General features: G+C 35.1%; 1 protein-coding gene across 1 annotated transcript in view; it reads left to right on the top strand.

Moving 5' to 3' along the window:
• Nucleotides 1-18,012, top strand: part of CNTN5 (contactin 5) — a 495,183-nt gene that overhangs the window by 101,978 nt on the left and 375,193 nt on the right. Inside the window, exon 5 of the mRNA XM_077114702.1 lies at nt 2,055-2,150. Coding sequence (XP_076970817.1) covers nt 2,055-2,150 — 96 coding nt within the window. The remainder of the gene's footprint in view (nt 1-2,054; nt 2,151-18,012) is intronic.

Raw genomic sequence — 18,012 nt, 5'->3', positions numbered from 1 at the left:
AAAATAAAGCAATTATACTGAGTGTTATCTGTTAGGTCATCATGATCTCAAATCAAAATTCAGGTCATAATTATTTTCTAATTTTCTCTTCTTTTGTGTTTAATTTCTACACCATGACTGTATTTCTATTTCTCATAAATTGGCATTAATTGGGGACTATTTTCTATTTAGATTTTCTTTGAAATACAATAAGTTAATTTGAAGTTGCCATAATAAGCATAAAATAAACTTGTAATAAATGTGTTGGAATCTCCATATACACTTTTTAGAAACCATTTAAGAAATTCAGTTTTAAAGATTCTATCCATCTAGCCTTCCAGGATTTATAAATTTATTCATTATAATGATGAAAAGAAGAAAGTAAAACTATAAAATCCTAAGATATTACAGCCCTACCATAAACCACTGCCTCATTGTATGATTCCTGTATTCTGTTTCTAGGAGCAGTGTCAAAGGAAATCAAATTAGAAAACTTGCCATGTTTTGTTTTCATACTGAGTTCATTTATTGGAAAAAAAGACAGCTTCTATACCTAAGGAGCAATGCATAAATTTTTTAATCCATGAATCGCATTTTAATATGAATGCATTTGATTTTTACAGTTAAGTTTTGTGTGTGTGTGGTTTTTAAACAATAACCCAAAGAAGTAGAAATAGGAATTTAAAAAAAAGTCTGTACTAGCCTCACTTAGTAAATACAATATTTGAGTAATTCATGCTATCGTTCTCTTTTGTCCTGCCTGTTGGTGAAAAGCTAGACTATTTATAATGCAAAATAGGATTATGTAGAACATCCTAATTCTCTAAATACTTATTTGGCATCACTCTTTCACTGTTTATTAGCCTTTCATGATTTTTAATATATTTAAGAAGAGTTAACTGTACATTCTGCAAATAAATAAAGTGTTACCCATCTCTTTATAAAATATGTCATAAGATCCCTTTTAGGATATTAAAGACTAGTTAGTGATTAATCTCCTAAATATCTGTTTGGTATCTTTTCCTTGACTCTTACTTTTATCAGATTAATAAGCATTTAATTTCAGTATCTACCTTGCATAGCCATGAAATATACTATTCTAGCATGAAATATTACAGATTCAAAAAAAATTCTCTTTTACAATTTATGAATAATGAAAGGAATGGCAGAATATTCCCAAGAAGCATTTCTCACCATGGAAACCTGATTGTTATAGACACAGAATTCTGGGACCGTGTTTATTTATAAAAAATATTGAATTCCTACCATCTGTGAGAAACTCTTCTACAGGGAAAGGGGCATATGTAATACTGAAATATAAAGAGATTAATAAGCAATATTATGAAAACAAAATAAACTTGTCCATTAATCTTTTATTGGCCATTCTTTTAGGAGAGTCTTTTCAAATTGTGCAGAGCAACATAATTTAAGGGCAGGCAATTGGGCACTGATGTTGTAATCCCTCATACATATGTTAGTACTATGATGGCTGTAATACTCCCAAAGTTTTCAAAATGGATAAATGGATGAGTATAATTAATTTGTACACTCCATTCTAGGCATCCATAAAATGAAAGTAACTTGACTTTCACTCACATTTATAGTAAAAAAAACAAAAAAAAACATTGTATGTCCTCATTATATTTTGTGAGAGCACCCAAGCCTCTCTAATTTGGCAAGTTCATGCTCGGTTTTATACATTCCTAGCAATGACATAACCACCTCTGTCTCTTTTCACAATGTACAAATGGGCTTTATTGGCAGTAGAAAAATCTAAATGTAGGAAGTATTATAAAGAAATGAAGTGTTCAGTGTATTGTAAATGCTGTGTTACCTAAGTTGTCTACACTAGCAACCTTTCTGCAATATAAGCAGGAATGAACAATGCATATTAGTGTATAATCTGAAAGTCCTGGTATTTAAAATTGGATGGCATATAGTTTTAAGCCCATCCTATCCCAACTAAAACAAAAGGAATCTTAAGATAATGAAAGAAAAGTAAGTACAAGTTACGATAATAGTAATTCTTTAAACTCATGCTTGCCTTGCCTCTAAATGCTGTGTTATGTTGACAGATCTGGGAAATTTTAGTGGCCGGACAAGAAGTGCAGTCTCTGTGAGGGAAGGCCAGGGGGTTGTTCTGATGTGCTCTCCTCCGCCTCATTCACCAGGTACAGTAGAATCCCATTTTATATTGCTGCTGCTCTTATGCTATATGGTCCTTCTTTTAGACAGTGTCTTGACTGGAGAACATTCCAGGTGAAATGCACATGGTTTTCTTGACATGTAACCAATGGCCAGATGAGTAATTAAAGAGCATAAGCTATAAATACTTCTGGACGAGAGACTGAGCTCCTATGATAAGATTGTTTTATTGCTGTTCTAACAGTTGACTGTCATGGTTATGTCTCTGCCTGTCACCAATGAGGAATATATGGCCTCGAGCGCAAGGAAAGTGATAAGCTGAGAGAGGGAGAAACTTTCCAAAATTGTTTCGAGTGTCAGAGTTGATTTAACTGAATACCAATGTGCACCTTGTTTCTGAAGATAAGCTGAAACTTGGTTGTTTATGGTGTTGATTGCTATACCAGAACAAAAACTGCTAAGAATTTTTTTTCCAAGTTTCAGAACAAAACTATAATTTACTTATTGCTTTTTATTTTCCACTACTCAAGCTGTTGCTTGTAAATTTCATGGTGATAGGTAAGTACTTCATGGAGTGTGTGGAAACAAAAAGTAGACTGTGCTCAGTTTAATTGTATGCCCTTTTGCCAACTTACTGCTAATTATATTCATTTTGCTTGAATTTTATAATTTTAAATGAGTACTATTTGTACCTCAGCTTAGTTTTCTGCTGATATATTTCTAATTTAAGAGTGGGGTGGAGGAATATTTTGGAGAAAAATAAATCTTTATTATGATAAATATCTTTTTCTATCAGAAGTAGTGGAGAGATCAGAATAAACAACTGGGAACAGAATTCAGGATTTGTGTTAGCTCAACCAATTTCCCTTTTAATTATTGTGAAAACTCTGCTTCTAGGTTATATTATCAATGCAATATTGGGGCCCAATTTGGTTCTACCGTGGATAATTCTTAGAATAAATAAGAATTAATTCTTAGCATAAATAAGGAACTAAATCAAGTTTCTTAGTCTCTTCCCCTCTTTTAATCTGAGCCTCCAAATTTTTATATGAATTGAAAGACTAGTAAACTATATTTCAACACAGAAATACTTCTGAAAATATTTTGCTTTGAGGCTCAGATACTCGCTTTTAGGAATGATTTCTGAGTTGCACTCCACTGATTTCTGATATGTCAATTCTGTGACCAGTTTGGCAAGTTTTTTTTTTACCAATATGTGATTCCAGATTTAGATTTTTTCAAGGTAAATGTGTTTTATCTTTTTTATGAATCAGACAAATTGTTTATGACAGTTAAAACATTATAACATTAACATAGGTATGTCTGTTGGATCACTAGACAGATCTAATTTTAAGAGCAGGAATAGATGAGTAATAATGAATAGAGATAACTATGAAGGAAGAGGAAGTAGGGGGGGCAGGGGAGAAGAAACAAGCACCAGCTCAATGTAGAATGAAAGATTTAATCACCAGACTGATGGGAGTTAAAAACGTGACATGGCCCCTATGCAAAAAGCAAGATTTTCTAAGATTTTGTCTATATTGAAAAGCTCTTAGAACATGCATTAAAAAAATAATAAAATGGGAAAGGATACTATAGAAAACAAAACTCCAAGATTACACATAGATAAACTTAAACTTCCCAATGGCAAGGAAAACTATATAGAGAAAATTTCTGATAGTAAAATAGCGTAATGAATTGATTATATGATAAAATAAGCATGAGATAAGAATATGTAATAGTAATTAATGCAAACCATAATACGATCCTTGATTGAAATGGATGTAAGGAAATCAAGATTATTGCTGTTTTATATTTATGTTGTAAGAAATATTAGACTGGTTATGTAACTTAAGACTGTGGGAGAGTTTGTGCTTTCAGCACTCATTTTGTAGTATCTGATAAGTAATCCATTCAAATGTCTGTGTTAACACCACGGCATTTTAGGAAACACTTGCATGGCCCAAAATTACAGAAACTCAGCCTCCAAGCAAGGGCTTATGATTTAATTAATGGATGGTCAGTTATCCTATGGCCAGCCAACTCCTATGTATTCTTAACGTTTTTGTTGAAAATTCCTTTTATATTTCTTGCTGCAAATGAAACTTGTATATCCCCCAAGGACGTGACTTCCTTTGCAGTTCCATAAAGTTATGGCTGTTTATTCTGCCAAACCCCATGTGCTATTGAGACCGATTGTAATAGATACCCTTCTTGTCCATTCTTCCTTCTTCCTCCTTAAAAACTCACAGTTTTGAATTTCAAATCATTAAATTTTATTACTCTCTGTTTCTCCTTATTGCAGTCATCAACACACTCACAGCTCATTCCCCTTTATTTCCTGAAGATTATACCTTCTGGGTCATTTCATTTTCTTCAATCTACTCCAGTGCTAATGTATGGTGATGTCATTTGATGATCCATTCAGTACCCTGTCCTCCTCATTCCTTTGGTTTCTCCATTTCAGTGACTTTGTTTTGCATCTTATCTTGGCCACTTTTATTACTTCCAACAAGCTATAATCCCTCAGTGTTCCAACCCAAACTGAGTTTGTGAAGCACATGAGATGGTGCTGCCACAAAACTGAAAAACATGCCAGGCACAGAAGCAGACACAGATTTGTTAGGACTTACGAACAGGAGAGTGTCTCTGGTGGTGGCTGTCCATAGGGATAGCACCCTGCAAAGGGGCAAGGAGTACAAGGGGCAATATGTATACGATTTTAGAATGAAGACATTCTATAAAGTGTGCGAACAACTGGCCTCTAGCATAATCATTAAAGGGGTTATGTCCTAATATTTTACTAAAATTAATGTAAGGCTAAGATACCATCAGTGCTGTTTTATATCAGTTATTACATTCTTTTCTGCCTGGGGAGGTTTTCTTTCTTGCCCTTTATCCTGGTCAAACAGATTATGTGCCTGAGGTTTCATTCCGTTTAGGAGGGGGCCTAGGTCCTGGGCCACCATATTCAGTAAAACTGCATTTACAAGTACCTTGTTCTTTGCCTAGCACCTCCAGTCTTCAGCTCACTCCCTCTAAAAACTTGATTCTAGCAGTCCTTTAATCTCTTTGACATTTACCATTGATCCCATGCACTATTCATTCTACTTCACCTCCTTTGATTTTTCACTTTTCTTGCATGACTTCAACTTCTTCATCCCTGTTTTGCTTCATTTCTATGACTTGATACTTGGTAAAAAACAGAAGCAATCAGAAGATAATTTTCACAAACCCTCATCACCAAATCAAGAAGGTAGCACAGGTAGTATATCCACACACTCGAACTTCCCTCTTGTGAGTATAGACACATTTGTGAACTTCTGTTTAAGCTCAATCCATCAATTAAGCACTGTAGCTCATCATTTTTTACCTTCTTTACATTTTTCCAGCAATTTTTCTCTTCTCTATTCATCTCTACTGATCATTCTCTTTCTTCTTCCCATGAGCATGCATATATTCTATTTCTTCTACCTTTTTATAAACCAACTCCCATAACCCATATTCTCTTTTACCTATAAACTTAATTCTCTAACTTTACAGTAAAAGTCTTCAAAAGCTTTGCCTATAAATATTCTATCCATTTCCACCCTTCCTGTTTATCTCTATCTGTCTCTTTTCTCTGAACTTTGTAGAGATATAATTTACATCCCATAAAATGCACTTAATTAACCATATAGTCCAATGTTTTAGTACTTTTATACTACTTTTAGTACCTATAGTACTTTTATACTTACAGTGCTTATAATACTTTTGGTGATTTTAGACTTTTATGCAGTTATGCAGTGATCACCCAAATCCTATAGTAGAGAACTTAATATTGTTCCAAAAAATTACCTTATGACTGTTGACCTTCAATCATTTTCCTACTCCTGTCTCCAGGCAGCCAAGAATCTACTTTCTATCTCTGTAGTTTTGCCTTTTCTAGTAATCCCATTTTAATGGAATCATATAACGTGAAGTTCTTTTGTAACTAGCATATTTCAGTTAGCATGGTGTTTGCAAGATTCATCATATTGTTGCATGTATCAGTAGTTCCTTTATATTGCTGAATAGCCTTTCATTGTATGGATACACTGTTTATCCATTCATGAGTAGATGGAATTTTAGATTATTTCAACTTTTGAATCTTGTAAATAATCTTGCTCTGAGTATTTCTGTACAAGTCTTTATGTGGACATAACCTCCCCAACCCACCCCACACCCACACCCACCATCTCCCATGGATAAATATCTCAGAAATCCATTCTCTTTTAAACTTGTTCAAATCAAGCTTTTGACTCTCCCTGTCCCTTGTCACATTCACCAGTGACCTCCATTTTGCTAAATCCAGTGACCAATTTTTGGTCTTTATGTTGATCACTTCTTCCTCCATAAAACACTTTCTTCAATCAGCTTGTAGGATCCCATACTCTTAGCTTTTTCCCACCTACCTGTGTAACATCCTCCTTCAGTCTCCTTCACTGAATTTGCTCACTTTCTCAAACTCCCTATGTTTTGTTCTAACCACCCCCACAATTTGTAGTCCTATAATTTCTTTTCTTGATATACCCTCACTCCTTTCAATTTTGCCTGATAGTCAGGCTTTAAATACAGTATCTCCAACACTTATATCAGCAACCAGGGCTCTATATATTCCAAGTGCCTACTTGACATTTCCATTTAAATGACCAATTAACAAATTAAGCTTAACCTTGTCTAAAGATTAATTCCTGATTATATGTCCCAAACCAGCTCCACGTGAAATCCTTTCCAATTTACTCAATGCCCATTCCATCCTTTATAAGGCAATCGGGCCTTAGCATCTTTCATTGCTTTGTCTCATATCCACATGCAAACCATCAGCAATTCTGTTGGCCCTATCTCCAAGCTTTATTTAGAATCTGATCACTTCTCACCCCCTCCACCACTTGCTCTCTAAAAAAATCAACATCTCTCACCTGGATTATTTCCATAGTCTCTTAACTGAACTTTCTCTTTCTGCCTTTACCCCCTTTAAGTCTATTCTCAATATAGCAGCCAGGGTGATTCTTTAAAACCAAGTTGTCGCCCATATTCATGAGAGACATTTGGGTCATCCAATATCATATTGAAAATCATACAGTTTAAATTATAGCAGCTACTATGATACATTGATAGACATGAGAAATGATAAACAGTTTATATATCATAGAAGATGAAATAATATTCATAAATAGCCAAAGATCCATTTTCTCATCACCTCAAATGGATGTACAATGCATATTTTTCTGGGGGGTAGAGGGGAAGCTAGGATTGACTTATTTGTTAAATTTCCCTGTTTACTTCCCAAGGGGTCAATATTAATCCCTGTAAGTAACATATGTGAATGCAAACATCTTGATTGGATTCTGAGGTGGTTATTAATTGCCAGAAATAAATATTTTCTAGACTGTTAAGCATATCTGCCCAAGATTACTTTGGTTGCCAAGAAATTCCTCTCTCACTTTAGTAATCTTGAAATTCAGGGTTAAATTATAAAGAAAAGCTCTGTGAAAGTGTAGAAATAAGCCCTGTAACACCTATAACTATACATGGAATCATGTAATGTTTAGAGACTACCATAGTAAGTATTTTAAAATAAAGAAGTCAATAATTACTATTTTATTTAAAAATATTTTGGTTTTGTATACATAAATATTATCTCAGAACTATACGTTGAAGTGGAACTTTAAAATCCCTGTACAAGGTATGAGGCTATAGTAAATATAATTGATTTGACTGTACTACTTTACAGTATAAAAATCTCACTTATGTAATCCTTATAAAATATCTGAGAGTTAGAAATTGCCATCCCCATAATATTGATGAGGAACCTCAGCTTCAGAAACATTAAGTAAAATGTTTAATCTTAAGCTCTCCTACCTAATAAATGATGTATGTAGGATTTCAATCTCTGGTATATTTTATACCACATCGTGTGTATTTTGGTTAAAATTATGCTAAACCTTTATCGAGTGAATGCAAATTAATATTTATTTAAATAATGAAATTATCTCAAATTTTTGCTTTATTATATCAAATGATATACTCATCTTGCAATTCAATACATATTTGAATGCCTCTGATCTTTTTAAGCTGTTTTCTTGATCTAAAGTCATACTCCATACAATCCACCAAAGCGTACAATCAGTAGCTCCCTTTATAGTTAGGGCTGTACATTTATCACCACAATCAATTTTAGAACATTTTCATTACTCCAAATAGAAAATTCCCATGCCCCTTATACCCTCCTATTATTAACACTTAGCGTTGGTGTGGTACCCTAGTTACAATTGATGAAAGAAGATTAAAACATTACTGTTAACTATAGTTCATAGTTTACGTTAAGTGTATTTCTCCCCATATACCATCATTTTATTAACACCTTGTAATAATGACATATGTTTGTTATATGAAAGACCATTGTTATATTTGTTACTACCAAGCACAATCATCATCCACAATATGGTTCACTGTTACGCAGTCCCATGTTTGACCCTTTAGCTTTCCTTCTAGTGACATAAACAAACCTAAACATACCCTGTTGAGTATACCCATAGTAATGTGCTATTAAGATTTCTATCAATTTCCAAGTGTTTACAATCAATCTAATTATAAGTAAAGTACACATTAAGCATCAGCTCTCCATTCTCTACCATCATTCTATTTCCTAGTAACCTAATTTTAGACTAAACTCTGAGTTTGCTTATCACTATTAGTTAATATCAGTAAAATCACACAATATTTGTCCTTTTGTGTATGGCTTATTTCACTCAGCAAAATGTCCTCCAGATTCACCCATGTTGTCACATGCATCAGAACTTCATTCCTTCATATAGTGGAATAATGTTCCATCAGGCGCATGCACCACATTTTGTTTATCCATTCCTCGATAGATGGACACTTGGGTTGCTTACATCTTTGGCAATTGTGAATGCTATCACTATAAACACTGGTGTGCAAATGTCTGTTTATGTCCCTGATTTCAATTCTTCTGTGTATATACGTAATAGTGAAATTGCCAGGTCATATGGTAGTTATATACTTAGCTTTCTGAGGAAGCACCATTTTACACTGCCACCAGCAATGAATGAGCGTTCCTATTTTTTTCACATTCTCTCTAGCACTTATTGTTCCATTTCTTTAAAAAAAAAAAAAAAAGCAGCCATTCTAATGTGTGTGATATGTATCTCACTGTGATTCTGTATTTGCATTTCCCTAATAGCTAGTGATGTTGAAAATCTTTTCATGTGCTTGTTAGCAACTTGTATTTCCTCTTTGAAGATATATGTATTCAGGTCTTTAGCCCATTTTTTAATTGGATGACTGACATTTTGTTTTTGAGTTGTAGTGTTTCTTTATATATTCTGAATATTAAACTCTTATCAGATATGTGGTTTCTAAATATTTTATACCGTTAAATAGTCTGCGGCTTCATGTTCTTGACAAAGTCCTTTGAAGGGCAAATGTTCTCAATTTCAAGGAGTTATCATTTGTCTTTCTTTTTGTTCTGTTGCTTATGCTTTGGATATAAAGTCTAAGAAACCATTGCCTACCACAAGATCTTGAAGGTGCTTCCTTACATTTTCTTCTAGAAGCTTTATGTTCATGGTTCTTATCTTTAGATCTTTAATTCATTATGAGTTAATTTTGACATAAGGGGAGAAAGAGGAGTCCTGTTTCATCTTTTGGATATGAATATCCAGTTTTCCCAGCATCATTCCTTGAGACTACTCTGTCCCTGTTAAGTAGACTTGGCCTTGTTAAAAATCAGTTGACCATACATGTGAGATCCAAACTCTCAATTCAATTCCATTGGTCAATGTATCTATCTTTATGCCAGTATCATGCTGTTTTGAGCCCTGTATCTTTATAATATGCCTTAAAGTAAAAAAGTGGGAGTCCTTCAACTTTGTTCTTCTTTTTCAAGAAGTTTTAGACTATTCAGAACCCCTTACCCTTCCATATAAATTTGATAATTGGCTTTACCATTTCTACAAACTAGTTTGTTGGGATTTTGATTGGGTTTGTGTTAAATCTGTAATTTTAGTAGAATTGACTTCTTAAAGTTTTGTCTTCCAATCCATGAACACAAAAATTCCTTCCATTTAATTAGATCTTCTTTGATTTCTTTTAGCAATGCTTGGTAGTTTTCTGTGTACAGGTCTTTTACGTCCTTAGTTAAATTTATTCCTGGATATTTGATTCTTTTAGTTGCTGTCGTAAATGGATTATTTTTAATTTCCTCCTCAGATTGCTCATTACTAGTGCAAAGGAAACTTCTGATTTTTGCGTGTTAAGTTCTTGTATCTTGCTACTTTTCTGAATTCATTTTTTTGTTTGTTTGTTTTAGCTCCACTAACTTTGTTATAGATTTTCCATGACTTTCTAATTATAGGATCATGTCATCTGCACATAGTGACAACCTTACTTCTTCTTTTCTGATTTGGATGTCTTTTATCTCTTTTTCTTGCCCAATTCCTCTATCTAGAACTTCTTGCACAGTGTTGAATAACAGTGTGACAGTGAGCATCCTTGTCTTGTTCCTGATCTTAGAGGGAAAGCTTTCAGCCTTTCACCATTGAGTATGATGTTAGTTGTGGGTTTTTCATATATGCCCTTTATCATGTTAAAGAAGCTTCCTTCAATTCCTTTCTTTTGAAGTGTTTTTTATTTAAAAAAATGATGTAGAATATTGTAAAGTGATTTTTCTAGGTCAGTTGGTAAGATCATGTGGCTTTTCCCTCTTTGATTTGTTAATGTGGTATATTACATTAATTGATTTTCTTGTATTGAACCACTGTTATATACCTGAGTGAAATCCACTTGATCATAGTGTATAATTCTTTTAACGTGCTACTGGATTCGATTGGCAAGTATTTGGTTTAGAAATATTGCATCTATAGTCGTTAGAAAATTTGGTCTTTTATTTGCTTTTCTTGAGTATCTTTATCTGGCTTTGGTATTAGGGTGATTTGGCTTCATAGAAGGGGTTAGATAGTGTTCTTCCCTCTTCAATTTTTTGGAAGCATTTGAGCTGGATTGTTATTAAATTTTTTAAAATGAGTGGTAGAATTCACCTATGAAGCTATCTGGGCTTGGGCTTTCTTTGTTAGGTTTTTGATGACTGATTCAATCTCTTAACTAGTAAATGGTCTGTTTAGGTCTTCTAATTTGTCTATGATAGGTGTAGTTTGTTCATATGTTTCTAAGAATTTCTCAGTTTCATTTGAGTCATTTAATTTGTTGGTATGCACATGTTTATAGTACCCTCTTAGGGTCTTTTTTTATTTCTGTAGGATCAGTAGTGAAGTCCCCCTCTCATTACTGACCTTATTTATTTGCATTGTCTCTCTTTTAATCTTTGTCAGTCTAACTAAGGGTTTGTCAATTTTTGTCAATCCTGTCAAGGAACCAACTTTTTTTTTAAATATTTCTCTTGCTTTCTTTCATTCTGAATTTCATTTATTTCCGCTGTAATCTTTTGATTTCCTTTACTGCTTGCTTTGGGATTAGTTTGCTATTCTTTTTCTAGTTCTTCCAGGTGTGCTTTTAGATCATTGATTTTAGCCCTTTCTACTTTCTTAAGGTAAATTTCCCTCTCAGCACTGCCTTCGCTGCATTGATAAGTTTTGATATGTTCTGCTCTCATTTTCATTTGTCTCAAATTTACTGATTTTCGTTACAATTTCTACAACACACTGACTGTTTAAAGGTGGGTTAACGTCCATTTGTTTGTGAATTTTCCGGTTCTCTGCCTGTTATTGATTTCCAGCTTCATTCCATGATGGTCTTAGAAAGTGTTTTGTGTCATTTTAGTCATTGTAAAAATTACTGAGCCTTGTTTTATGACCCGACATGTGATGCATCCTGAAGAATATCCATGGACCTTGAGAACAATGCATATCCTGCTCTTTTGGGGACAAATGCTTTATATATGGCTAAGGTTCATTCATTTCTCACATTATTCAGGCTCCTTTTTCCTTATAGATCCTACATCTACATTTTCTTCTATTAATAAGCATGCTGTATTGAAGTCTACAGCTATTGTTATAGAGATGTCTATGTCCCCTTCAGTTTTGTCAGTGTTTGCCTTTGTGTGTTTTGGGGCACTCTGTTTATTTGCCTAAGTATTTATTAATGTAATGTCTTCCTGGTTGGGTACCCCTTTTAATTATATATATATAGTGTCCTTCTTTGTCACATAACAATTTGCATTTAAATTCTATTGTCCAATATCAGTATATCTACCCCATCTATTTTTCGGTTGCTGTTTATGTGGAACATCTTTTTCCAATCTTTCACTTTCAACCTGTTTGTCCTTGGGTCTAAGGTGAGCTTCTTATAGAAAGCATATAGATAGATCATACTTTCTAATTCATTCATCTAATATGTGTCGTTTGATTGGGAGTTCATACTGTTGACAATCAATATTATTGCTGTAAAGGCAATACTTACTTCAACCATTTTAGCCTTTGGTTTTTGTACGTCGTATTATTTTTGTCTCACTTTTTACCCTTTTTGTTACCCTTATGGATAATCTTTATTTCTACACTCTCCTCCTACCCTGCATCTCCTGTCTGCAGAACTCCCTTTAATATTTCTTGTGGGACTGGTCTCCTGTTGACAAACTCTCTCAGTTTCTATGTGAATATTTTAAACTCTGCCTCATTTTCTAAGTAAAGTTTTGCTGGATAAATAATTCTTGACTGGCAGTCTTTCTCTTTCAGTACCTGAAATCAATCATACCATTGCCTTCTAACCTCTATGGTTGCTGATAAGAATTCAGTATTTTTTTGCTGAAATATATTAACTTCAAGTTCCTTAAACCTGCACACATATCTTGAAGTCCAACAATTTCAAGTTCAAAGGTTTGGCAAAACACAATAATGAACAGAGTGCGGGTGGGCTAAGAAGAACTAACGTAAGTAGGGCTTCACAACAAATGTCCAAGTGACAAGACTACGAGGTCAACTTATACTGTTGTACTCAAGACTATGAGGTCAACTTACACTGTTGCACTCTTTTTGGAGGACACTTGATAATACCTATCAACATTCTTAACACTGATTCTTTGACACAGAAATTCCCGTGTCTAGGGATATCGTCTAAGGAAATAATTAAAAATGCCTGTAGATACCTAAGAAGGCAGTGTGTTTTTAAATGTCTGACTCCACACCTGTCAGAAGGGGAATCAAAACGTGGCATGGCAGCCCCTATTCTGGACAGGCTGAAATAGTGGGACCCAGTCGTCTAAATTTACAGGCCAAAAGCCATGACAGGCACTCAGCTGTGCCCCTCTCCCCATTTCACTCCAGTCTTGGGGAGGAGGTTTCCAGTCCCTCTCTATCCATAGCAGCCAGCGAGCCACCATACCCAAGGCTGCTTGCTGTGAGAGTGGGGGATGGGCACCAGCAGTCGCAGCAGGAGCAAGTTCCTCACCGGTTTTCACTAGAGTTTCTAAATCCCTTCAGCCTGCTCTTCCCTGGATGCTGTGCAGTGCTTCCCCGGCCTCTGGAGCCACAGAGCAGTCGATACAGACTTTTTCTGAACAGTGTATTTTAGGTATTATACATAAAATCTTAATAAGCCTACTTAACACCATTATCAAAATATATTTGCTTTTGGTTGCTGGTAGATCCATTCATTCATCAGTCAAACAGAATGCAAGGGAGAGAGAGAACACATGTTTTTTCAGCTACAACTGTTTTCTGTCAATTAGAAAGTAAAAGTCATTTGCCATAGGAAAGTTTGTGGGTATGTTAAGGTTTAGGCATTTGTAGGTGCCACAGAAAACCTACCATATAATTCTAAAGTCTAGAAAAGGAATCTGGGCAGAAGAATATAAAATTAGAGACCCTTAGCATAATGGTCTGAGATGTAATTAGAAGATTAGTTGGAGCATTTATTGTATAAATATCACAGGCACTGTCATGATAAATTTCTCTTTCTATAATAAACAAAACCATGAATAGGGAAGATTGTTTTGTTTCTATGTTATTATCCATTTTAAATAGCTGAATTTGTGCATTTATGTGGCATTCTTTAAACAAATCTCAAATCTACTTTTGGATAAAAAAAATACTACAGCTTACATTATTTACCCCCAAATGGTTGTAAGGACTATTATTGCTTAAATGCAAAAGACTCATTAACTCCTTAAGGACTATATTGTTGTAATTCTCAGATTTAAAGGATCTTTGAAACCTCAAAGGATTAGCATACCCTCTAGATATCCATCGGGCTCTATGGTTGTACAAAGAGAAGAGCTTCTGTCCTCCAGAAAAAATAGCCTGAAGCAATTTTTTGCATTTCTTTTATTTGAGAGAGAACTCTGCTAGGACATAAGACAAGTTGCACAGAGAACATAAAAGATTCAAGGCTTGTCCCTAAGAACTCAACATTCAGTGGGAGAAAAAAATACCAAAGAGCATAAAGACATTATAGTCTGAGGAACATAAAACAAAAAACAAACCTTTTTTCAAAACATTACCAATTCCTTATGCTATCGTGTAGACCCCAAGCTCACTCTCAATTCTACTAGCCTAGAATCATTTGGCCTTGCAGATCCTTCTCTAGTCTTGATATTATCTGCCTTCCTACAAATTTAAAACCACAAGTACAGGTCCAGCTTCCACAAACATGCTTTCCAGGCTATGCTGCTTTGAAGCTGTTATGTATCCCAGAAAATGCAGTGTTCTTTTAATCCTTTCCTGTCTGTGCAGACCTATTGTAGATGGCAACTTTTGATTAGGTTGTTTCAACTGAGATTGATCCTCCAATTAAAGGTGGGTCATAATCCTTTATGAGGATAAAAGACAAAAAAAAAAAAAAGGCCAGAGAGCTCACAGACAAACACCCAGAGAGAGCTTAGAGAGAAAAGTCCTGAAGATGCTAAGAGAGGACCCACAGAAGCTCAGAGAGGAGGCCGCTGGAACCAGGACCTGAAAGCAGTGAAACCCGGGAGGGAAGGACCATTAGACACTACCTGTGTGCTGTCCCATGTGACACAGGTATCCCAGATGCCAGCAGTCTTTCTTGAGAGTCCAGATATCATTCTGTTGATGACTTAATTTTGACATTTTTATGGCCTAAGAACTGTAAATTGTAAGTTAATAAATCCCTTCATTAGGGTTCTCTAGAGAAACCTAAGTACCAGGAGATATCTGTAAATAGAAGGCTTATAAAAGTGTCTCACACAACCATGGAAATGCAAGAATCCAAAGTCTGTAGTGCAGGTCACGAGGCTGGCAACTCTGATAAATGGTCTCAACAAATTCCACAGGAGAGGCTGGCTGGCTGAAGACGCAGTGAAAATTCTCTCTTCTCCCTTAATCTTCAACTGATTAGATCAAATCTAACTAATTGGATTCTCATTTGTGGAAGATGTGCCCTTAGTTGATTGTAGATATGATCAGTCCCTGATGCAGTCAACTAACTGACGATTCAATAAACCAGCTTTCTGGTTTATCAACCAGCCAGGAAATATCCTTGCAGGAATGGTTAGGCCAGTGCTTGCCTGACCAGACAACTGGGCCCTCACTTGGACAAACTGACACTGGAACCTAACCATCATAATCTCCATTGCATATGCCAATTTCTGGTATATTCCATTCCAGCTGCTTTAGCAAATTAAAACACAGGCTAACCAGTCACTCTGGCATCCCTCCTTTAGTCACAGGTGAAACTGAGGTAACACCCATGTCACTCATGTCACTTACAGTGCTGCATGTGTGCTAGGTCTCAGAGTAAAGGGTAATGAAACCATCGCAATGGTTATGTAGTCAGCACCAGCGAAACTGGATTAAGTGTATTTTGTGAAGCTTTACAAACTAAACTTCTTTTACTTCTACATAAATAGTTTAAACCATCATAAACTATAGCTGAATTTATAAAGAAGTGAACAGTGTCAAAGGCTATGCCTGAGCTCACATCAAATACAGAAGTCGTATGCATTTGGCTGTTCCTTTTATACTTTCTCACTGTAAAATACTTTCTCATTGTGAACTCTCTAATACATTGTTACTCAAAACTGGAAAAATAATTGATACCAGAGGACTAAGGATCCTAGTCCTGTCTCAGATATGAGCTGAACAACCCATCACGGCCCTCAAGCTGGGAAGTTTTCTATTAAAGGTTAAAATGGGGGTGGGCTGGGGGGTGGAGAGGATTGTGTGAGGCCAAAATATTTTGACTGTAAAGAAAGCAATCTAATTTTAGACAGGTAGACAGTTTCATCACTGTTAAATCCATTGTGGAATTAGATAGTCGGTGAGCAAATAAATCCAAAAAAAGAGATGACCCCATAAACAGTGAGATGAAGGGATAATAGTTTCTAACATTTCACCAGGGATTTGGACTCAGCCGGGATTTTCACCCTGACTCTAATACTTAACTTTAGGCTTTGTTTGTTTAATTAAGCCTTATCTTACCTGTGAAGTGGGAATAATAAAAGCTACTTCAGGGGGTTGTTGTGAGAATTAAGAGATAGTTTATGCAAAGCAATTAGCCCAATGCTTGGAGAAGAGTGAGCATTAAATTCAATTTTGTCTTGAAGATTTGCCTTCAAAATTCCTCTTTAAAATGCAAATGTCTTTTAGAGATATGACACCTTAAATCATTATCTGCTAACACTAATTACCAGTTCACAGGGATGCCTGTGAAGTTGACAAGCCAGGTACAAGATGAGTGGAACTTGGAACTGTAAACGCTGAAAAGGGAATGGGATGAGAAATAGAATATGCCCTGACAGGGAAGTGAAAGGGCACAAAGTATCCTTGTTATCTTAGGGGACCTCTTTATCCTTGGATAATTGATATCAGAAATCATTCTCTTAAAGCAAATGTACACAAAATGGGAACCAAAATTTTACAGAGCTGAAAATAAAATATGTTGGTTGATGTTCTATCTTTAAAAAATGAAGTGTTACATTATAAATTTGAATTTCAAAATTTAAAAGTTATATAACTACAACTATGAAAAAAGGATGGCTCAAAAAACTTTCGCATCTTTTTCCTGATAGTAAAATAATATGGAAGTCTATCCTTCATCTTTAAATTTCATGATAAGATCACAAATAATTGTCTCCAAAATATTTGAAGAGTTCCAAAACTTTCACGAGCCCTCTCTTAATTCATTTCAGACCACTATTTGTTGAACTACATAATGTCATCATTCTTGCAGCATTTCGTGTAACTCCATCACGTCCTCATTTGTTAATGTCCTTGTTCTAATTATTGGAGCCGTTCTCTAAATTTGCCTTTAGTAACTTCATGAAATCCACAACTTTTGCAAGAGTTTGCAGTTCTACCTTGCCATACATTAGAGTTGTAATTTCGTATGTTATAAATAACTGGTCCCTTAAAAGTTGGTAAGGTAGGCAAGGATAGATTTAAAAAAAAAAAAAAAGAATATTGGGGGCAGGACTAATATTGAAGGTTGTCAGGTAATTTGTCATTGTCATATAGTTATGATTTTTATTCCTTAGAAATTGTTGTAATCAGGAAGACATGAAGTGTGTATATTTGGATAAAGAGACTTGGTTAAGTTTTGTCTAGGATCGCCCTTGTCATCAGGATGAAGAAAACGAAAGAAAATCAATACTTATCATGTTCTATTTATCATCTTGTTTAATCTTTATTCCTACTTGTAGTAGTCAGGGTTATCTCAGGAAACAGAACCAACAGGAGGTATCTGTAAACAGGATGAGATTTTATAAAAGTGTCTCACATAACTTTGGGGACACATGATTCCAAATTCCATAGGCTGCAAACTAGCCACTCCAGTGAAGGTTTTCAGTGGACTACCCAGGAGGGGCTGGCTGGTAAGGTAGGGATGAAGTTCTCTCTTCTGACTGCTGAAGTGATCACCTCCCTCATAGGAGCCTTC

The sequence above is a fragment of the Tamandua tetradactyla genome, chromosome 8 (genome assembly GCF_023851605.1).
Source record: "Tamandua tetradactyla isolate mTamTet1 chromosome 8, mTamTet1.pri, whole genome shotgun sequence".
Taxonomy (NCBI): Eukaryota; Metazoa; Chordata; class Mammalia; order Pilosa; family Myrmecophagidae; genus Tamandua; species Tamandua tetradactyla.
Note: the sequence above shows the minus strand (reverse complement) of the source record. Positions and strands in the feature narration are given on the sequence as shown.